The 24,723-nt window shown below is 40.4% G+C and overlaps 1 protein-coding gene across 1 annotated transcript in view; it reads right to left on the bottom strand.

The window, feature by feature from the left end:
* The window catches only part of rasal2 (RAS protein activator like 2), a 207,202-nt gene extending 197,671 nt beyond the window's left edge, over positions 1-9,531 (bottom strand). Inside the window, exon 1 of the mRNA XM_049483149.1 lies at positions 8,608-9,531. Coding sequence (XP_049339106.1) covers positions 8,608-8,776 — 169 coding nt within the window. The 5' untranslated portion in view covers positions 8,777-9,531. The remainder of the gene's footprint in view (positions 1-8,607) is intronic.
* Between the last annotated feature and the right edge of the window lie 15,192 nt (positions 9,532-24,723).

Below are 24,723 nucleotides of genomic sequence, written 5' to 3'. Positions count from 1 at the left end.
AGGGACGATACATATCGAAAAATGACACAGCGCTTCCTTTTGCACCTAATACTTGCATCCGTTTTCAGCGCCATGGTGTCTTATATCGGAGGAAGCCAGGAAGCGTAGGGCATGCACTTTGTCCCAAAATAACTCCTCATTCCAAAAAGATGAGTGGAAACTACAAGCTATTGTAATAAATATCTAAAGGCCATGTGGACAATGCTATGCACAAATGCTGTGATTAAGGCATATGGAGGATAAAGTCTATACCAAAGGCCTGTGGAGGTCAAATATTGAGCTAGGGGAGGTCAAGATGATCACAGTATCTTGTTCAGAGGAAAGTCTCTTTTAGGTGACAATTTAACAACCATTTCTCCCCAAAACCTAATCAAAATGATTTTGGTGGCAAAATAAGCTTTAACACATTTTGGCCTAAATAAATGTTAAAATATGTTCAGAAATAAATCAAAGTAAGAATGAACAATTTGGTAAATACACTGAACAAAAAAATAAACGTAACACTTTCACACCTTTTCACACCTTTAATGGCTGTGCAAAGTTGCTGAACATTGCCAGGAACTGGAACCAGCTGTTGTATAAGCCGACCCAGAGCATCCCAAACATGCTCAAAGGGTGACATGTCCGGTGAGAATGCTGGCCATGCAAGAACTGTGTTGTTTTCAGCTTCCAGGAACTGAGTACAGATCCTTGTAAAAATGGGGCCATATATTATCATCAACATAAAGTTATAGCCATGGATGAATGGCACAACAGGTCTCAAACAATCTTAGAGGTGAGGATGCTGAATGTGTAATGTAATGTTATGAAACTGTAGTGCCTGGGGGTCTGATAGTTGTTCCACGAAGTGTGGTGCTGCCCACAGCTAGTCAACAGTGAAGTTATAACCCTATTATTACAATTAGAATTAAGCTTATAATGTTTTGCTGCTGTGGGAATAGTTGAATAACTAAATTAAAACTGTTTTTCTGGGTATTTCTGCTGAACCTGTGCAAAGCAACCGAGGCAATATTTATCCACAAAGACAAATTGGATGAAAACAGGAAAAGGGATATCCTGTGTTCAGGAAAACGCCTTGGGCTTGACTTTGGACTGCATGTATCAGAGGGACGGACAGGTACCTGCCTACTTCTGCAGAACTCTGAACCTTCTGCTAAAGATGCCTTAGTAGATTTAAGGCAAAACATGGCATAACAGTTATTTGTACAAGCAATGTTAGCTGAGCTAACTTAGCCTTAGTTGTGTTTTCAAAAGACAGCCTGCCTTTCTCTGTATGAATTTTAGTCTGTGTGTTTCATATGGCATTAAATACTGTCTGCTACCTATCTAACTAAAATTAAATCTTACCTAGTGTTTCTTGTCTTATTTAATCCTGGCTCCCTTTTTTTTTCTTCAGTCATTTCAAATGAAAAGTGTGTCTCAAAAATTTGTAATTGCAAACTCCAGAACAGTTCATAAAATACATAAAAGTACAGCAAACATTTTGTAGAAGAAACACTGTAATTGAGACAGCTACTCAGAACCTGTGCAGTTCAGTGACTTTAGTTTTTTGCTCTTAATTGGCATATACTTCTACTTGCGTTCCATAGTACCACTATGCAACAAATTTAACACAGTGTATTTTAGACACAACATAAATAGCACAAATGCTCAGCACTTTGTAGCTAGCAAAACAGGCGACACACTAGTACAAGCGCTGAGTTTCCAATAGGTTTCTATAAAAAGGAAAAAAGGCAATTTTAAATATACTGTAGATTTTTGCCCATAATACCCACTATTAAATCAGCCAAAGTAATTGTGACTGATCTTATATATATAAAGTTTGGAAACACCTTCTCATTCAATGCGTTTTCTTTGTTTTCATGACTATTTACATTGTAGATTCGCACTGAAGACATCAAAACTATGAATCAAAACTATTCTAGTTTCTTCAAAATAGCCACCCTTTGCTCTGATTACTGCTTTGCACACTCTTGGCATCATTCTCTCAATGAGCTTCAAGAGGTGGTCACCTGAAATGGTTTTCCAACAGTCTTGAAGGAGTTCCCAGAGTTTTTTAGCACTTGTTGCCCCTTTGCCTTTACTTTGCGGTTCAGCTCACCCCAAATCATCTCGATTGGGTTCAGTTCCGGTGACTACAGCATGATATTTCTACCCAAGATCTCCAGGTAGTTAACTGAAATCATGGTACTTCCACACGGTGGAGATACCCTGTACCTTAAGAAGTGAAGCAGTCCCAGAGCATGACTGACCCACCATCATCTTTCACAGTAGGCAAGGTGTTATTTTCTGTGCAAGCCTAGTTCTTCCACCTCTAGACATATCGCTGAGCTACAGGCCCAAAGCATTCTAATATTGTTTGTCACTCCAGAGAACAGGTCCCCAAAACCCTAGCATACTGGAGTCAACTCTTCTTACACTTTGGGGGATGTGCCTGGAAGTTCTGGCTAGAGCTTAGTTTCTCTGCCCGAACCCGACCTGACCTGAGTCCCGAACCGAAATCGGGATTATTATTGTTAACGAAAACGAACAAAATAACTAAACTGAAAGTGAAAAAACATTTGTGTTCTAATAAAATCTAATAAAAATGATCATTAAAAGAAAAAAATGCAACTAACTGGAACTGTATTGTGTTTATAAAACTAATACAAATTGATTTTTTTTTATAGAATACTCTCATTTTCACGTTTAATTTATTTATAAGCGCTGTTTTCACTCCCGGAGTTGTACAGCGGGGGGTGTTGTGCCGACTCTGTTCGCGAAGCGGAGTCAGATTTAGCAGGGAGTCGGATTCGGCACAACAGCGGCAGCGCACAGCACCTCATGGTCCGTGACATTCGTTCTCGTTTAAAGCGCTCGCGCTAGCCACAAAATATGACAGAAAACACTGAGAAACTGCAGAATTATGTATGGGATTACAATATGAGCGCGAGGCAGATGAAAGAGAAACAGGAGATACAGTGTGTGAGAACATTTACCTGTGAGTAGCTCATACCAGAACACCAGAAAACCAGTGTCTGTCTCTCTCTCTCTCTCTCTCGTTTGTTACTTCGATTGATCTCTCTGATTAGATGTGTGAAAACTAATAAAAAACTAGCAAGCCCACTCTAAAAACAAATTAAAACTTACGGAACTGTAGGAGAAAAAAAACAAACAAAATAAAATTAAACTATAATGAAAAATGAAAAATCTTACGTAGTTCTGCACACACGGGAACTCCTCCGCTTGTCCGTGTTTGACTTGCAGCACTGTGTGTAGCTGTTCTTAAAAATCATTTTAATTAAATAGTAGTTCTATGCTTTTATGTTACAGTGTTAATTAACATAACTCTGATCATATTTCGCTCATTCAAACAGCCCGAAAACAGCCAGTTTATGGGTCGGGTTTTTTGGGCCCAGTCTAAGCTCTAGTTCTGGTACAGAGGCCTTCATCTTGCAGCGTGCACCTTATTTTCTGGGCCGAAACCTGAGTACCTCCATCTGATAATTCCTGTAGCAGTTTCTCAGCTGTCAGCCAGGAATATTTCTCCAACTTTTATTTCAGGTTCTGGACAGCAATCGCCGACAGCATCCTCCTTCTGCCACGTCCAGCTAATGTTCTCACGGTGGTTTTGTTCACGTCTACAAGTGCTTTTACTGCCTGATAAAAACTGCTTATCTTGAAAGTGGTATTCTTAAAGAGATTGAATAATTATGTCAATGAGGAAATCACAAAAAAGGACATTTGCAGGAATGTTTAATTTAAGTTGCATTTGTCTATTATACAAGTCCTTATTTAACCAAATTGAGAACAAGGAAAAAAATAAATGTTAAACTTGCTGAAAACTTTACTGCAGTGAGGGTTGAATAGTTTTGAACACAAAACAACTTTATACAAGAATCCAAATGTAGCGGACGTTTTTTAATTTCTAAACATAAGCAGAAATGTATAAAAGTGTTTAAGCACTTCTAAAACATCTACTACAAGCTTAAATGCAGCATGTGCACCATTTTAAGGGGGAATTTAAAATGTGAATATGAAACAAAATTTTAATTCTCGGGTGGCTGAATCATTGGCGTGGTAGTTGGCGTGGTAGTGTGTTGGTTTGATGTAGGGCTGGACCCGAATATTCGGGTATTCGGATATTCGTTCGTTGAGTAGGTATTCGGTTTTTAATTTTGGTATTCGGATATTCGTTTTTTTTCTCCTTTCCAGAGTTCCACCTCACTCTAACCACTTCTGTTCTCGCGGGTCCCGTCAGAATATCTTGCGCGCGGGACAGAACTGAACTGTTATTGGCTGGAGCGGGAGTTTAATCCAGACGATGCGGGAGCAAATTAATAAATAGTTAAGAAAACTGTAATAATTGTAAAAAAAAAAACCTAAAGAAAACTCTCAACGCGCAGGATGGACCGACACACACACGCACACACCGATGGTGTTTGGACTGGGGTAAGGAAAGGGACCACACTATTCAGCGCTGCTGTTTTAATAAATATATAAGTAAATTTGAAGCATTAAATGTAGTTTATTTAATTTATATTAGGAACGTGGGGCGGGAGCGGCAGAAATGTGTATGTGGCGCGGTAACGAGACAGAAACGCGGGAGCGTGGAAGAGTGGGTTTAAAAATCAGTCTCGCGCAGACCTCTATTATACATGATAAAAAAAATGCAGGCTCTTCGAAACTGATTTATATAATAAAACGTAAGGGGTAATGTGGCAACAGTAGGGGCTAAATCGGTTACAAAAGCCTGGCCTACAAAAATGATGTCTGAACGAATTTCCTCTTATCTAATATAATTTAAAATGGTTTAAAAATATAAAATAATTTCTAAGCAAACGAAATATTTAATATTGAGCTTATAGCCCAAGTGCAAAAATACAAAATCAGTAATATGCCCTGCACAAAACCTTTAACCGAAATAGACCAAGTACAGTTTACAATGACTGTCCTCTAATATAATTAACAATGTTTAAGAATATAAAATACTTCCTGAACAAACGTTTTTTTGTTTGTTTTTTTAAGCAAATAGCCTAAGTGTGAAAACACAAACAGCAATTTACTGGGCTGGCTTGCGCAGCGGAGAAACCGTGCAGCAGCAGCCTCGGTGTGGAGCAGCAGAAATTCCGGGATGAAAACACAAAGAAATCTGGACTAAAAACACAGAAAAAATATGGGGTGAAAACACAAAAATCCGGGATAAAAACACCAAAAATCCGGGGTGAATATGTCTCGTCGGTCAGAGCAAATTGAACATTTTTCAGTGGATTAAAGGGGCCGTGATTTGCTTTTTTTTTTTTACCTCTTTTTTTAAAAACGAATATTCGAATATTCGCTTCGAATCAGTGCCGAATATCCGGAGCTCAAAAAACGCTATTCGGGCCAGCCCTAGTTTGATGTGGTGGATTAGTGGACCTGACTACCCAGGGCCCGAATAGGAAGAGGGGCCCATGAAAATCCAGATTTATTTTTCCGCTCACGTTCCTTTGGGCCCGCAGACATTGAGAGTTTACAGGGCCCAGAATTTGCTGCTACACCCCTGGGCTGAATTAGTTAGCAACTAATTCATGATATTTCATTGTACACGATAACGATACTCTTGGCGATATGACGACAAAAAAAAAAGAAAATTTCAAAAATACTCTACTGAAACGAAATGAAAATTTAATTTTATTATTGCATAAAATTATGGCATTATAAGAATTTTCATTAGATTTGTAACAGAGGTCAATGATCCAGAATGTCATGATACTAATAATGCACTTCAAATATCTCCATTTATCCAGGATTAAAGTAAAATAAATGATACTGGACAGATGGACTCTAGTAAATATATAATAGGAAATGAAAACAGTGTGACTTTTTCTTTTGCTAAAAACAGCAAAAAAGGAGTACCCTGATGTGATAATTAGGGGTGGGTGATATGGTATGATATTTCAGGGTATAATGTCGTTTATGATATTCAAAAATGTTGGCGAAAATATTGCATACAATACAATATGGCACACCCCTAGTATGAAGAAAATAAACCTAAGGCTTTGTAACACCAAAAAAAAAAAAATAGACCATTTTCAACATAACGAAAACACCTATATTAAGTTTACAAACTTCACAGTAAGGTTGTGATTTGTGTTTTTGACAAATCAATATTTTGAACTTTTTGAACACTGCAAAAAATAAAATAAAAGCAAAACTGTGTCGGTGGATTTAAGACATTTTAAGACAAAGTAAAGGCATATTTTTAGATAAATTAATTTTAAGGAATAATCAGTAATAAATGCGAGTGAGTGTGAAATGGCTACAGGAGTCCAATATTCAAACGCTGGATAGAGTTTTCTATTAAAACTGGCTGAAGATCTGCTGTCAAGAGCTGCTAGTTAATATATGATGATACTTCCTGATCATGTTATGAGGTACTACAGAAAATATAATCCAAACGGTTCCTTACGTCTTTTTAAAGATCTGCAGACAGCCTTTTAAATATGGTGCAGGTCTATATTATTTATTGTAGACTCCAATAACATTGTGTGTGTTTCTGTTGAATTCTGTTCAATTTGCTGTATAATATATAAAATTCTAATCATTATGGTTTTTAACATGGGTGATTTCTAAAAAAAAAATGCATAACCAGAATGTAAAGCAATGAGATATCAAAGCTGCTCCACTTTGACCTCAACTGCACTTTCTCAACTGCACCCTCTCAACTGCACTTTTGCAGGCATTCAACTGTGCTTCACTATTTTAATTAAAACAAATTGAAAAACAGTCACTGTCACCACTGGGAGCAACTACAAATAATCAAACATACTGCCAATACATGTGCCAACACCACATTACTGTAAAGTATATGTAAAGAACAGCTGTTTAACAATGGAAATTAAGGAGGTGAGCTAAACCAAGCTTCCCTTAATGACAAAAGAGGAACACAACAGACAAATGAGAGTGGCGAGCGGAAGAGCAGCAGGACAGCAAGAAGAGACGCAGCACTGCCTTACTGAGTTTTTCTGCATTTGGAACAGAGTGAAGAGTTGGTGCCTGCCCAATGAGGTCATTCACAAAATGGTCTGCTTACATCACAGTACCCTGGCTCTGGTGTGCGACACTCCCCGCCGGTGAGTTAAGAAGGCAACAGAGTTTGAGGGTGGAGGGGCAACAGCAGGGTACACATCATGCGAAACAACCAAGTGCTGGACACGTTCACTGTGAACACAACTGCACTATTCACCAAACTGACCATTCCATCCCTATCTTCCCTTCTGAGCACAGACAGAGAAAACTTAGTTGCTAAAAACAGTTACCTTTAACCCACCACAAGACTACAACTTTAAGACACCAGAAGGTAAAAAGTTTTATTTCTGTAAAAAAAAAAAAAAAGTTTCCTAAAGTTTAAGCAAAGGCAATCTCCTTTTGCTTTTAATAAACCTGGTTCAAGGCCCAGAATCCTGCATTCACATCTGTAAATGATTGTGTGGGAACATTGCAACAAAGCTCTCGATTTGGTTTCAGCTGTCCAAGGCGAACATATTTTAACCTTTAAATTTAGGAATTGTTTAGAAATATAGAAAAGCCTAGTTCAGATTTTAAAAGGAACTTGGATAGAAATGAACTATACCAGGAGCCAGGAGGTTGCCCATTACACATTTCTTTAATAGGTTGTGAAGATAAATCTAGCAATAAAGAAGGACATTCTGGTAAACTGTCTTACTCATAATATCAATAGATTACATAAGCTAGGTAAAAGAAATTCTCAAACTCTTCTCACACCAGAGAGAATCATGTTATGGATGCCAGTGGGCTTCATGTGCTCTTAGTGTTCTGAGAATGCCAAGCAACTAAATGCAGGCTAAACAGAGGTAAGAAAGGAAATGGCTGTAATCACTGGTATATATGGCTGTGACTCACTGCTGTCTCAATATCACACCAGTTTTAGTCTGCAGTGGAAGAATAACAAAGGAAATGACAACACAGTTCCTACCTGCGAAACACAAAGGAAACTACTGTGACATTACCAAACGCACATTAGGAAGACATGAACTAATGCATGAACTAAGACAATGCAAAACAAACCACTTATTTAACTGATATTCTTTTTTAAGTACAGTCTTTAGCAGAAGAGGAAATATAATACTTTTCCTGATGATGCTTTAAAGTCTGCCTCACAGTTAATTATTTCCAACTCATACTACTGTGTGCAGGTAGACAGTACTAACTTTATATACTTTTCACAAAAATAATTGTCAGCACCCTTGTTTCTTTTAATGTTAACTCTGCAGCGCCATCATGATCAATTATTAGTTAATTAGTTTGTCCATTTGAGTCGGGATTAGGGTTTCAGTAAATGTAAATGTTTTGAATTTACACACATTGAAAGATAAAGAACAAATGCATTAGTCTCTCATTGTTCTTGTTCGCCTCCTGTCTTTTTATAAACCTCACACACACTTATTAGGTAGTCGTAATGGTAACGAAGTTATTGTCATTTCACTTATATTAGTGTTGTATGAAATACAGATTAAACACGACCGCTGGTCATCAAAACACCTCTTCATCCGCTGCTTCTTATAACCGGAACAAAAACATTGATTCACTGGACTTTCGAACAGCGATGTGACCAATCTAACTTACCGTGCACTCGGACCCATCCTTGCTGCTGGCAAAACGAGTCGGTTAAAATGCCGTCCAACACCGGGTCTAAAGAAATAATGCCTTCTTGAACCGAGTCCACGTCGCCAGCCATCGAATCCGTCTCTGTGCCAGAAGCACCAACACGGTACATTCCCGACAGATCTTCCATCCAGGAGGGACTTCCGCCGCTTTACCTCCAACTTTTGCGCCGGATTAAAGTATCAGAGCCTACAGCACTTTAATCAGCGACCCCTGATCGGCGTTTATTCACCATTTAGCCCGAAAGCCGCACGCGACCGTGTGAGTCTGCAGGCGGACCCGGACCCCCGAGCGGATAAACAGAGACAAGTCTGAAGAAGTTCTTCTCGGGATCGCTAAACAGAGTTCTGTGCTGTTTTATTTTCTCATTTCCCTGTGTGGTTTGAGTCACTCCGCACTGCAGAGCGGTCCGTTTGGACCCAGACTGGGCTAACGTTAACCCGGATAATGTAGTTTATATTAAGTCTGGGCGCAGGACTGTAGCGCGTGTGTGGAGGGAGCCGTGTCCCGCGTGCTGCTGGGAGCTCCTCGGGGGGTCGGGAGGTGAGCAGCTGCTCGGGCTGCTGTTCAGAAAGCAGCTCTCCTCGGAGCGACAGATCCGGACTTGGCCTTTCACTCCTCGGTCACTGGATTAAGTTTCACCCCTTGTCCACACAATCAGCCTGAAACACACCGGTAAATCGTCACCTGATCTTCATCTTCGCTGTTTACGAAGCCGGTGTTTCTCACTCCGCGACTTCAGGCTCTGTGTCTCCAGTGGAGTGTGATCTGTAGCCCACTTTCCCCTTTTCCCTCTGTTCTTCTGCTCCACAGTTACAATGCAGCCGCTCTCCTCCCAGTCCTCCCTCTGCCTACCGACCGCTCCGCGCAACAGCAGCCCAGCAGGAGCTCAGCCAAGATCAGCGGATCCCCGAGCTACTCGAGCACTGAAGCAGCGTTCAAGCCAAGAGTATACGACCATCTGACCATAGCATGTCGTTTAATATAGTTGTCTTTTTATATTATATAATATAATCAAATTGCACTTTTGTCTAAATTCCAGGGCATTATCTTCATTCTCCTCATTCACTTCTTTTGACATATTTTTTCCTGGATTATCATTCAATTCAACTCCTCAAATGAGACAGTATTAGTGAAAACAGACTTTTACATTTCTAAAGAATAAGAACTTTACTTCAAAAGTTCACGGTGAATTTAAAATTTAGTTTGCCATTATCTTCTTAATATGAAAGCATAAAATACTTTAGCATCGAACAATAAAAACTGAGGAATTATTTTTGACAATTTTTAGGTAAGATCGTGTGATGTGAGACTGTTGACTACACAGTAAAATTAGTAGTGCTGGATCAAACCTTTAACTTTAACACTCCTTCGGAGCATTTATGGTCCCACTCTAGAAAGTGTAAAAATTACACTGATGGCAGTGTTAAATGTTTAGTGTTAATATGGCACTGTGCAGTGTTCCATTTACTCATGCTAGTGTTGTTCATTAGTGTTGTAGCAACACCTAAAGGGTTAATTTTACACTACTTTGGAGCATATATGGTCCCACTCTACAGAGAGTAAAAATTACACTGAAAGCAGTGTTAAATGTTTAGTGTTAATATGGCACTGTGCAGTGTTCAATTTACAACACTTAAAGAGTTCATTTTACACCATTTGGAGTAAATATGGTCCCACACAACAAAAAGTAAATATTAATTATTATTATTACAGTGTTAAACATTGAATAGTGAAAATAAAATAAAATAAAGACGAAAACATATCCGTTTTTATTGTTCAGGTTCTTGGTATTTTTATTTAAAATGCATCACATTTAAACACATAAAAACACATAATAAATATGGATCAAATTGCAGTAGGGTACAAGAGGAGTAATGTCGAATGCAGCACAAAACTTACCTATTGTGTAGTTTAAGGTGGACCAGAAAAAAACTCCACCTTAAATGGTAGCGACAGAACTTATCTGGCTAACCTACATGCTAGGACTTCAAACGCCAAAATTTTTATTTGAATTTGAGACCGTGCCTGTGGTAGTGTGGGGATGAAAGGACAGGTACCAGAGGGTTAGGTCAGTGAGACGCCAAAAGGCTCAGAAGACAGGTAAGGATTCCTTTTCAACGTGTTTATTCTGCAAAAACACCCCAAAAAAAAAAAACAGAAAACAAAACAAAGGCACACAAAAAAACAAACTATACACTATTTATGCTGGTATGAAATAACAGGTGGGAAGACTGCTCCACCTCTGGACAACACTAAGTGGCAAAGTGTTTAGGTTTCACACAATCCTAGTGGCCTGCGTCCCGTGTTAACCCCAGGGTGCCCAGGTAGTTCGCTCACCTGCCTTAAATACCCTATAGCCCTCCCAGGACTAAACCAACAGGTAAATTACATTATAAGCAGGTGGAATAATAGACACGTAATGTTTACAAGACATTCAAACAATGGACAATACAGGCATGCATGCGACGAAGGATATCCAGGTAAGTATATACATAGGTACAACAGTAACTAATTTACATAACCTTTTAATATTTTCTTTTCTCCACCGGTACCCAGGCCCCTCTGCCCCAGCAGGCCCGTAGCCAGGGGGGGATCGAAGGGTTCGTTCGATCACCCCTACCCCCACCCCCACCCCATTTGATATCTGGCTGTGTTTATGAATACTTATAGGTTCAAAATAGACACCCAATATACCATTTTAAAGCTTTTCAGTTATCTAACCTATTTAGCCGTATCTCCTTTCAGAAAATAAACATTTAGGGCGAAATATGCCTAGTTTATGAAAGTTATGAAATATTATTTTCATATTTGCGTTTTTCGTACGTCCATATTTGATCGAATGCGGACATGTTATACACCATTCGAACCGTCTGCCTCTCCGGATTTTTACAGAGTACACAAACAACATTGAACTCAACAGTTAGCCGAGTATAGATTATTAAAATACTAAAATCTGAATATAAAAAAACTATATTTTAAAATGGTAAGTATCTTTTCCACACAGCCTGCAATGTCATGAACAACCTCTGAAATATTAGTGCCAGATTCATGCAAATGCAGTTTTTCTACATTGCCACTAAAAATGCACACAAAGTTTGATGTCGGTTGGGTCCCAAAATGTCTGATTTCCCGTAAAATGACCCTAAAGGAGAGGAAAAACAGACAGACAATGAAGGAACGCAATAGAGACACACAGCAAGAGAGATATAGAGGAGGGAGAGCAACAACAGACCTAGGCAACAGAGAGAGACAACGAAGTCCCAGCACAGTTGTAGGAAGATTTGAATAAGACAGAACACTTCAATTTATATTATTATTAATTCATGCTTAAGTTTTAATGACCATACCGATAGTGTTCCTAATGAAGTAATTCTTATCTATTTATGTCAATAGTAGAGAGATAGACAATAAAGGACAGCAACATCAGAGACAGACAATGGAGGGCAGCAACAGAGACAATGGAACAAAGCAACAGACAACTGAGGTGAGCAACAGAGACAGACAATGAAGTCACATCACAGATGTAGGAAGTTTGAGTAACAATTACATTTATATCAAATTTATGTTAACAGTGGGGAGCAACAGACGAACAAATAAGGACAGCAACAACAGATTCACAACAAACTTATAATGAATAAAATATGTCTAAATTAAAAGGTTTGAAGTGTGCTTGTGTATTTAGGGGGCATTGGAGTAGAGAGCCAAATGAAGTCCACTTTTGGGGGAAAAAGATCCCCACCATCACAATGCTGGCTACGGGCCTGCCCAGGACAACCCTTTGTCTCTACCTAGACCTTAAGTTGCTGGGTGTCTCACGCGCCACCATTTCTACAGGAGTCAGGTAAGTACTGTGTTAGTGTCTCTTTATTGTCTTTAATAAAATGTACATAAGAGGTTCTTGGTGGGTGGTGATGGGCTCAGGGCCCTGACATCATCATAGTGCCATTTAACTAGATAGCTAGCATTGGTTTCCTGAAAGAACAATCAGTTTCACCTCAGCTAGCTAGCTACTTAACTTAACTTAGGTTGTTTCTTGCGATAAGTTGCCCGTTTTACATAAGCAGGCTAGCTAGCTAGCTAGGTTAGCTAGTTTTTTTTGGCAAGAGGTTCCCCATTTAACCCAAGCCTCACGTCAGCTAGCTAACCAGCTATATTAACTGTTTCTTTTAAGAAGTCAATATTTCACATCAGCTAGCTGAGCAATTTTAGTTGTTTAAGAGGACGTAGGTTAATTCTTCTCCTTAGCTATCTTAGCTAGCCAGTTTATTGTGAGAAATTTCCAGTTTTACCTCAGCTAGCATTAGTTAGGTTAGCTAGCTAGCTAACTGACTAATTAAAGGAGCCCAAAAAGGATTCCACAGGATTAATAAAAATGCATTTAGTATTTAGAATTAAAAAACACATTTAATACACGGTAAAACCATACAAAATATATTTAATGCCACTACTGTAAGAATTACAGTACTGACCAAAAGGCTCAATGGCATCATTAACATTCAAATAAGGCAAACCAAGAAGGGCTTCAATAGTTCTTCTGTGAAGACATGTATTCAACAACCATCACAATCAGAGGGATCTGGCCAAGACATGAAGGTGTCATGATTTAATCAAGAGTCAGCTGCTCTCCTCTCAATAATTCACATTTGGTACCACATCCTTAACAGGAGGAGCTTAGATAGAAAGGGGTATTTCTCAAATGTATATATGGTGTGTTCTTTAGCTGCTCGTTGTTCAGTCCAGCTCCGCTGAACCCGAGTTACATCCACGTCTCGCAACTGCTTCCTATAATAAAGACTGACCATTTTTTATCAAGTTCGAAGAGACGTCCTTTTTTTCTTACACTACTTATCAAATTCGAGAGTTTGAGGTAAAAAGACACGTCTGCTGCTATCGCTGAATCACGAAGAAAATCGGAGCTGATGAACTTTGAGTGTTTTGAGTGTAGTAAAATTTGGAGGCCGAGCTTGTGAGAGAATACACTGTGAGGAGTTGAAATTTGTTAACTCTGGCAAATAATTCCAACACTGAGAGTTGTTAGGATAAAACCCTAGAAAGTCAAAAAATGTTTAGATAGTGATTTTGACACTATAGATTTTACTGTGTACAACAACTGATTGTTGTCTTTTTCCTATCGTGTTACATCCTGATTGTCAGTATGTCGTATCACCTGCACTTCTGAACAGGTAAATCTACTTAACTACTAACCTAAACTGATTTGTGCAAGGTAAGTCCTATGTCCTATGCCCATGTGGGTGGTGTGACATTCTTTGATCAGTAAAGGTCTGTAGTCGTTGACGAGCTTGGTTGAGGAGTTCAAATGTGTTCAAAGGTAGGATGTGAGATGCAGTTGTTAGGGTCAAAAGATGGGCTGGTTAAAGCAACAGCACCAGTGACTAGGTCTGGGAGAAAGTGGAATGCTCGAGAAGCAACTCAAGCAGCAAGGAGGGCACTGGAGCACAGGGATGTTGTGGGGCAGGTGCAAAATGGGAGGGCAGGATTAGGTTTAGGTGATTCGTGGAAAGCATTCGGCAAGGCCACATCGCCAGAGAAAAGGCGTATGGTTACAGGGTTTATTCGTGAGCAGGAGGAGGAAGCAAGGAGAGCAAAAGTAGCAGGGCAGAGTAAGCAGGGGCAGTGGGTGAGATGGGAACGTGCACAGAAGCGGAGAATCACCTGGCAAGAGTTATGGGGATTGGATACAGGTCGTATAAAGTTTCTTTTGGGAGCTACATATGATGTTCTTCCAACGCCACAAAACCTTGCTCAGTGGGTGGGTGAGGATCCAAGTTGTAAGCTATGTGCAGGAAGTGGCACGCTGAAGCACATTTTGTCGGCATGTAAGGTGAGTCTATCCCGGGGGCACTACACATGGAGGCATAATCAGGTACTTACTGTAGATCTATTGCAGGTGCACTTGATAAGAAGCGGTTAGAAGTTAATAACATGCCCGTGGTAGGTTGCAGTAGGGTAATCACGTTTGTGCATGAGGGGCAGCATAGTGGAGAAACAGCACAGTGCTTGAAAACTGCTGGGAAGTGGGCTGATGCACGAGATTGGAAGTTGTTAGTGGATGTAGGTAGTAAACTGCAGATCCCAGAGTGCATTCTGGTTACAACCTTGAGGCCGGATGTAGTATTGTACTCTGAAATCAAGCGGATAGTGTATTTTATAGAGCTAACTGTTCCGTTTGAAGACGTGGTAGATGTAGCTTATGAAAGGAAAAGGCTTAAGTATACAGGCTTGGTGGCTGAGGTAAGAGAGCGTGGGTGGCAAGCATATATTAGACCGGTGGAGGTAGGTACTAGAGGCTTTGTAGCAAAGTCTGCCTCAAGACTGCTGTCTGAATTCGGAATTAGAGGTTGTGTGCTGAGGACAGTAGTGAAGGAGTTGTCAGATGTAGCTGAAAGATCTAGTCAGTGGTTGTGGTTCAGAAGGGCTGAGGCTACGTGAGGAAGGGAATGAGTTTGTGCTTCAACAGCAGGCTTGGAGGGAGGTGGGTCTGGGACGCCAGACTTCACTGTTGAGACTTCTGGAGGTGTCGTCAGCGAAACACTGACGAAGGAAGGTGCCTACCTGATGACCCCTGAGAAGAGCTTGCACTGAAGTTGGTGTTAGAGTTTGGATGAAGGGGACTGGTGTGGTCCTGCTGTTCTTGTAGTAATTTGTCTTATGAGTTTTTGTAGACGTCTGAGTACTTGGCAGTTGTAGCGGGCTCAGTGGTTTAATACCTGGTGCTAATTGAGATGTTGAAATATTTTTAATTGGGCGCCAGTTATTAAATTAATTTAATTAGATTAATTAATTAATTAATTAATTAATTAATCAAATTCATTAATAACACAAGACATCTCAGGGTGTGGTTTCTACAGGTGACAGAAATTTTCATAACCAAGTTATCCAGAAAAACACACTGAAATTACAGGTTTTGTAAAATAAAAGTATTTTATTAAATCACACAGATATGAGTAAATAATTAATTAAAAAGTCATAATGTAGCCATTAGATATCAAATCATAGTGTAGAATAATAAATGAAAAATAAAAGAACAAACACGTTATAATACTGGTATGAAAGGAATAAAGATTAATAGAACTATTAAGTGAATATTTCTAAATAAGGGTCTTAATGTAATGAGGTCAAACTAATCAAATGAGAACACTAAAATAAGTAGATAAGTAAGATATTTTACGGCCTACAAAGATCATCCCTTTGGCCAAATAACTAAAAATGAATCTATACTAAGAAAAGAGTTAAGGACAATAACCAAACTAGACTTGACCAACCAAAACACCAATTACTGAGAGAAATACCCAAACTGCCTTACTCTGAGACGTCTACAAAGGGGGGTCCCCAACGGTTTGGTCCGCTGTTTAAACCTCTTGTTCGGCTGACATCCTGCACCCCTAGAAGGTCCAGTGTGGACCCATCCGCAGGGTAAAGATGGTGCTCTGTGGGCCAGCGGCGCACCTGGTCGACACCCACTTCTAGTCTCTGCACAGGGAAAGCCTTCCCTGGAGCTGGCTCGGCTGGCGTACCCTCTCGGTGATCCGTCGGTTGGTCTAGTTGGTTTACTGAACTATATTAACTATCTTGGCAAGCAGGAGAACTCCGTAGATCATAAAATAGCTTAGTTATTTAAACTAGGATAACTAATACCATTATGCTTGAAGAAGATTAAATGCACTAGTCTAAGAAAACTAACCTAAGATGACTAACTAACAGTTTATCCTTTCTTCATCTCTAGGCCCTCTCTAACCTCTCTCCTCTAACTTCTCTCTTCTAACTGCTTCCTTCAACCCATCTTCTTCCACTCTCCTCAACTCCAAACTGAACTGCTGCTTCTCCTCCAACTGCTCCGACTGCACTGCAAACTGAACTGGAAACTGCCCAGTTTAACTATTAGTCTCTGTGGCCTGTTTGGCCCTTGAGCTACGATTGGCCCTGTGGCCCAAATGTCTGTGTTTTGATTGGTCTAGGAGCAATTTCAAACTTTGGCAGGGAAGATGATCTTATTCACAAAGGGCCATAAAACCCCCCCACATGGTCACCATGCTTCAGCTAGTGGTCTATTTTTCTAATAGACCAAACCAAAAGAAAACTCAACTAAACAGTGGATCAAAATACATTCTTCAGCATACCAGTTTGTGAGGATAAATTCAGGAAACAACAATCTTACAATTGAATCACAATAAATGTAATATATATATTTTGCCCACAAACAGTTTTGTAATATTCAAGATAATCTTAGAAATACATCAATGGATGGAAAGATGGAAAGAGATCAAGAGACATGTTATTATTTAAACCCAATTAAATCACTTAAAAGATAATACCTTGTTAAACCACTGATAACCAAATAAAGCTAAATTATCAAATGCTAGTTAAACCTTGTTGATTCAGACTTGAATGTGTAGGAAACTTTAATCAGGACAAATCCAAACACATATACCATATACCAGACACATATACCATTATTTAGTAAACATTCTATAAAACACCTCTTTTATATAGTCAATATATATGTATTTTAAGCAAAATCTTCTTAGTGAGAAATTCCTCCCCTTTGCTGAGTGCTCAGATAAGGCTTGGTCCTTGCCTGTCGGAATTTACGACGGTTGGGGAGGTCGGTGGACAGAGAGAGTCTCACTTACAAACGGTCAATGGAATTTCCAAGCTTAGAACATTTCTCTTAATTTCATTAATCTTATTTCTAAGTGATTGCAGAAATAACTAGGCACAAACCCCTAAATTGGTATAATATTTGGTGAATTAACAATTTCCAAGGCATTAATTAAGTTTTGACACTCTCTTAAGTCCGCAGTCCCGTCCTAGTGATGGTGTTCATTTGGTGTTCCAAATGTTTAACATTAACTCCGAGGTTTACGACTTGGAGGAATGTCAACAGAATTTTACCCTAAACTCGCATTTAGGGCTCTTGAGCGAGGCTGAGTGAAGACATAGTCAGGAAATGTCATTTTGAAATTTAAGGTTGTTTGAAAAAGATTACTCCAAGGCTTCTAGAGTGTTCTTCTGGGGGTGATTGTAAAGTTAGAACATTCCTTTTAGACCATAAGATGGGGGTAGAGTGTGTGTGTGTCCAAGCAATGAAGAAATCCTCTGTTTAATCCACTACATTCCCCCCCCATCGATCGATGGGCCACTGGACGTTGGGTCATCGGTCGATGTCAACGTGGATTTCTGTAGACAGAGCATGTTAGGGTACATCTTTCATGCAATTGGTGTCTTGTTGGTCATGCTTTCTTAAGACAATCTACTACAAGGTAGCTGACAGAGTTTTTGGTCTAATAGATTTCTCTGATGATCAGTTTTTTTTTGTTGTAGCTATTGGCTTTTGGTTCTGAATAAAATAGTTAATTTAATGTGATAGTGTGGCAACAAGCATATGAAAGGGGTCACAAATAGTTTGCTAGCTATTTGTTCCTTTATAACTTTATCAAGACAACCTACCCATAAGGTATGCTTCAATAATTAGCCACTACTTAGTCAACAATTGAGAACAATATAGCGGAGCAAACATAGTCAGAAGGGAAACAAAATATGTTTTGGGCACCTGAAGAGAGGAGAAAGAAAAACAAAAAAAATTGGCACCCCCCCTCTCCACGTATTTATTATACTGCTATGCTAATGGTTTGAAATGGTGATTCAAACACTAGGTTTAACAAAATATCCAATTTGTTTTGAGTTATGCTACTTGGATAGGTGAGTTCCAGACAGTGAATGTGTGGTACTTTCTCAATTTAACAATTGCGTTAGGTCAGAATATGGTGGTCAATGAACACTCAGTGTGTCTAAGTATTTGGCCCAGTATTATGATTTAACCTAGGGCATTATTGGTCCCGACTTGTCCCATGGGGCTTTTGCATAGTTTGATTGGGTTACAGTGAACTTGTTTGAGAATCGGTTTAATAAAACACTGACGATGCGGGATCTGGTTCCAGATGCGAGGCAGTTTGTCTGCCTCTGCATGAGGACCAAACCAATGAGACCTGAGCTCGCGAATTGTTTAGCCAGTGCTGTGCTGGGACCTCACCAGTAGCTTGTCAGCAGTGTAGCACAATGGTTGGTATCCAAGCGTGCTTTTTCCCAGTTTTGGGTGTTTCCGCAGTTCTCCGCTAGAACGGTGAGATATACCAACACCTGAGAAAGTGTGGTTCAGCGAAAAAGTTGTGGCCTGAGCCATTTCAATAGGGTCTGGGGGACATCCCCCCCATCTGGCAAATGCACCTGCCACAATGATGAGATGTTTGTTCCTTCGAACAAATTTCATGAGTCTTTCAACCCAATCCATTTGTGGAATTGGCCATATACCACACAGATCTTCTGAGGATTGGGGCTGAAAACACACTAGCCTTTTCCCAACAAGTGGCAGATATGTCAATTGTGGGAATGCTTGGTGTGTTTCCCCCATCATTTTGTGGTCCACCCATGGGTGATCGAGGGCCTGGGCCAGGCTCTCCCCCCATGGCGCTGAGGCACCACGAATGAAGATGAAGCGTGTGTATCTGGGGCATAAACAAACAGGCCCTTGAGCATCCTGAAAGACGCACAGTAAGTGGCAAGTGGATCAAGTTGAAATGCCAGTGTTCTGAAAGAAGTGTTGCCACATGCACCAATTGTCATGTTAACTTTCCATTTGATTTGAGCATTCCGAAAAGCACATCCATCTGTGTAGATGGTGGGAATGTTTTTACATTCATAAGAATCCATGGGACTGTGTTTGTCTGGAACCACTGGTGCAGGAACAAGAAGAGAACAATTCTTTTGGTGCACGAACAGAGGATCACAGTTAGTCCGTGGCAAGGAACCTGCAGGTGGTCTGTGAACAGCTGACTTGTCAGCCCCTGGAACAAAGATTTCACCGTTGACCGTTGTGTTAAAAGTGAATGACTTTCCAGCTTTTGGGTTGTACTCATCTACAGCCGTAGAGGGAGTCAATGCCCATGAACAGGTGTTTTGTTTTAGAATCATGGTAGGGGATTCTGAGGATGGTGGTTTCAGAACCCTGACAGTGAGCTTCTCATTGATTCCCGTGGAATTTGAAGGTTCAATGAGCTTGTGTGGCTCAATGTTGCTAGCAACATGACAGCATTGAACTCTATCCTGTGCCTTAGGACAGGGCAGGGGTTCGCAAACCTGTGCCCAGATTCTACGATGCTGAAAGTCAATCAATGGTTTGAACCGGTCAAGGAGGTCTTTGCCAAAGAGCAATGGGACGTTCTCCAATGGAGAAATGTGAATTGGATGGGTGAGGCTCATTGGACCGATGGTAACGTGCACCAGGGCTGCAGAATGCAGAGTGATACCAGTGTGCGAATATGGTTGAAGGTGAAGAGCACACTTTTTCAGAGGTATCTCTTTGTTGTTTCGGCGGGCTGTCGCCCTCACCTGGTCAAAAAGTGAATTTGACATTAAAGAAATGTCTGACCCCGTGTCCAAAAGAGCTTCATACCCGAACACATTTTCCAGCCAGGTGGCTAGGTAGAATTTTGGTGTTGAACCTTTCTCGGTTAAGAAACTCAAGAATTGTTTAGGTGGTGGATCCTCCAGGCTGAGGGAAGGAGCTTCCTCAGTGTGGTTGTCTTCAGCGTCTGGCTGTACAACCAAGGCTGCATTGGAGTGGATGGATTTCGCACCCCCCCAAGCAGGTTGATCTGGAGCATGGACAATTGGCAAGAATTCAGATTCAGCATTGTCCTGCTTGCGTATTTCGTTACGAAATTGTCTGAGCAGACTGCCGTCTTTAGTGCTCAGGTTAGTTGGATATGTCTCATCCTTGTGCCCTTTAGGTGGACACCAACGTTTGTGGTGCTTTGGGCTCTTTCTCCTGAGCGGAGATTGAAGTTTGCTGGAGCTCTGTGCTCGAGCATGGTGCTGTGAGTGTTTGCCATTCCAACTGCGTTTTATCCTACCTTTCCTTCGATAGGTGGGCTTGTGGTCACTTTGCTGGGCCCAATGTAGGGACGAGCGACGCCAAGAGTGGAACACTCTCTGGTTTTTGTGGTTTAACTGGGTCTTAGGTGGCATTGGAGCCTTGTGTGCCCCTTTTTGCTTGACGTGGGAGGACTGCTCATTAATTATCAGGACGTCATTTGACTCTGATTTTTTATTAATGTTTTGTTGGAACTTAGCAAATCCTCTGAGAGCCAAATCACGCAGCTGCCGGCTTGTTAGCGTACGAGGGCAGGCTGCGACTCCAAAAGAGTGACTGGTGGAGGGATGGAGGTTTCTCACGAACAATGTTTTGAAAACTTCCTCTTCCTCCATTCCAGGCTCATTTCTATAGCCGAAATAAGCTAGCCTGAGGCGGTGATAGTACTGTAGGGGTGTTTCCTGGCGGCTCTGCTTAATTACAAGAGCTGCAGCAAGGCCGGTTTGAACAAGGTGGTTGGAGAACTCATTCTCCAAAGCCTTGCAAAGAGCAGGATAATCTCTCTTAACCTGGGGTGGTTGGCGCTCAATGAAACGTCCAACTTCCCGACTAGAGGACACCTTAATGAGGTAGATTTTATCATTTACCGTGGCCTTGGGGAAACGGCGTAAGAAGAAGTCAATGTCGCGAAGATACTGGTGGACATCATTAGAACCGTCCGGTTCTGGTTCAAAGCGTGGGATGTTACGCGCAATTTTGTCCAAATCTCTATCAGAGGGTGCTTGAGGTTGCACAGAGGTCCCATGTGGCTGGGAACGCTGAGTGAACCTTGGTTCTACTGGCGCTTCAGCACCTTTAAGGGAGACTAGAGGGATTGTATTTGTGGATGGTTGTTGCTTAGGATCCGGAACCCCAGGGGTTCCTGATTTACCAGCTGGATTGATGGGGGAGTCTCCCTCCATCATCAGCTCAAATGTTAACTCTGTTTGGTCTCGAGTTAATTTGACTGCATTGTTAGCATGTGCTAATTCAGTTTGTAGCTCAACCTGTCTTGCAATAGCATGTTTTAGTTTTTCCTGTGACTGAGCTGCAAGTTGGGTAGCTATGTTGGCTTCCTTTTGAAGCAGCTGCACTTTGGTTTGGAGGTCTCTTTGGTTAATTTCAGACTGTACAGTTTTGTTCTCTAGGTCTGCAACTCTATCATTTAAAGTCACAATCTCTGCTTGGAGATTTTGAATGGTTTTGGAGGAAGCAGCAAGTTGATCCTGTGACAACAGCAGTTGTTTCCACAGTATTAGGGAAATCGGATCCACTTGTTGCTTGCCCTCAAGGATTTTAGATACACACTCATTGAGGCTTTTGGCAATTAGTGCATGGAGACCCCCACTGTCCGTTTGTTGGACTGGGACGGTAAGTCCTGGGGGTAAACCAGCTGTAAGCTCTAAAAGAGCTTTTTCAGTGACACACATTTTGATTTACGTAAGGCACGTGGAATCAAACAATTTTGATGACAAACAAGTTTATTTTATGTTCGAGTCAATTAGCATTGTGCCTTTTCTAAGAAGAAAATCTGTTAAAAGGGGGTGACCTAAGGTTACAATTAGTAGATTAATTTTAAAAGAATAGTTAGATTTGTTGTCAGTGGTGCTAGTGAACAGTTTAATAACTGTAGGCCACTATATGCAGTAGGTCTAAATATGGGTATAGTTATTAACTATGTACAGGATGGGAGAATTTAACTATGTATTAAGCACAGGTGTGCTGGGTATATGGTTGAGTAACTGATAACTGGATACGTTTTTTTTTTTTTTTTTTTTTAATGGTTAATTAATTAATTAATTTCAATTACTTATTAATAATTGATCTTAATCGATCAATAATTAATCTTAATTTATTTGAAGATGGTTGAATTAAATTGAAAATAATTAATTAACAAAAATTTCATTAACTTTACTTAATCAAATTGATTAAAATGACCAGTTAATTATTTTATGTTGTGATTAGTTACTCAATGGAGATAGCTATTTAGCTTGGTTCAATGTAACATAAAGAGTAATGTTTGAGAGAGCAGACCTGAAACTTAAATTTAACTATTTAATATTAACCGATTAAATGAATGCAGTTATTTGTTTACTTATTCACATACCATTTAACCCAACCACAATGCAAATTCCCTTTATTAACTTAATAAAAAAAATTGTTTGAAGTTGGCACCCTCTGGCGACAGACACTCTAAATGCGCTCTACAAGATTATAGCAATTACACAAGTACAACACCAGGTGGCGACACAGCTATGTGGCTAAGTGGCTCCCTCTGGTGGTCAAACAAATGAAATGCACCTTTCTGCACTGTATGCAGTTACCCAAATCAAACACCAGATGGCGATGTGGCAGTGTACCCCCCCTAGTGGTGAGGGGTAGTAAAACACCCTTTGAGTTTGAGTGTAAATAGTCAGGCTGTCCACCAGATGGTGGCAGAGGCCGACTGGTGGGAGTGGTCACGCCCACTGATGATGCCACGTTAAGGACCGCCCTTTGGGTCTGGGACCTGGTCAGCAGATTTGACTGACTCAGTCGACTGTGAATAGCAGAGGAGGAGGACTCGGCGGTCCAAAAGTTTAACACAGCAGCAACACACTGACTTCACAAGATGAGCAAAGAGGATTTACATCCTGGCGTGGTTAGTTTAATCACGCACACAATAAACTTCCTGCCACTCAGGGTGGTGTTACGTAAAAGTTAGCTACTCTTTTACGCACGTGGAAGTGTCCAGTACTGCGGGATTTTACGGATTTCGCGCAAAAACCGGCAGTTTTAACTGGAGCGCGGAGTCAATGAGCCGGAAATCCGCGACTCAGAGCTGCGCGAAGGCCTTATCAGATCAACACTGGCAAAATATGTCTATTTTACCGGAAACAGTTCGAACTTTATGTAAGTACACACGTATATACACGTATATACACCCGGGTTTAAGGTTACCCACACACGGCGGTGTGTCAACCAAGCTTATTTTACAAATAAGCGTAATGTTTTCAAGAGCGCTCACGTACCACACACACACAACACGTTATACAGACACACAGGGGACCGTGCGCGTGACACGCACACACAGCGGGGACTGTGCGCGTGACACGTACACAGACAGGGGACTGGCCAGTCCTGAATTGTAAACAAAAAACACGTGTAGAACATGTGCGTGTGTTTCTAACACGCTGGGTTTATGCAGTTAACTCCAGCTAGGCCAGCTAGCCAGCAGCTAACGCATTTAATAATAAAAACAAAATACACTTTATTCTGCAACTTACAGCGCTATTTTCTGGAACTGGTTATGAAATGTGTATACTCTGGTCCCGCGGCGGAGAGCCAATAAGAATATAATCCTGCCCCACGTCGGCGCGCCAAATTATGTAGCGGGCTCAGTGGTTTAATACCTGGTGCTAATTGAGATGTTGAAATATTTTTAATTGGGCGCCAGTTATTAAATTAATTTAATTAGATTAATTAATTAATCAAATTAATTAATAACACAAGACATCTCAGGGTGTGGTTTCTACAGGTGACAGAAATTTTCATAACCAAGTTATCCAGAAAAACACACTGAAATTACAGGTTTTGTAAAATAAAAGTATTTTATTAAATCACACAGATATGAGTAAATAATTAATTAAAAAGTCATAATGTAGCCATTAGATATCAAATCATAGTGTAGAATAATAAATGAAAAATAAAAGAACAAACACGTTATAATACTGGTATGAAAGGAATAAAGATTAATAGAACTATTAAGTGAATATTTCTAAATAAGGGTCTTAATGTAATGAGGTCAAACTAATCAAATGAGAACACTAAAATAAGTAGATAAGTAAGATATTTTACGGCCTACAAAGATCATCCCTTTCGCCAAATAACTAAAAATGAATCTATACTAAGAAAAGAGTTAAGGACAATAACCAAACTAGACTTGACCAACCAAAACACCAATTACTGAGAGAAATACCCAAACTGCCTTACTCTGAGACGTCTACAAAGGGGGGTCCCCAACGGTTCGGTCCGCTGTTTAAACCTCTTGTTCGGCTGACATCCTGCACCCCTAGAAGGTCCAGTGTGGACCCATCCGCAGGGTAAAGATGGTGCTCTGTGGGCCAGCGGCGCACCTGGTCGACACCCACTTCTAGTCTCTGCAC

Source organism: Astyanax mexicanus, chromosome 8, assembly GCF_023375975.1.
Source record: "Astyanax mexicanus isolate ESR-SI-001 chromosome 8, AstMex3_surface, whole genome shotgun sequence".
Taxonomy (NCBI): Eukaryota; Metazoa; Chordata; class Actinopteri; order Characiformes; family Acestrorhamphidae; genus Astyanax; species Astyanax mexicanus.
This window is presented reverse-complemented; position numbering and strand designations above follow the sequence as displayed.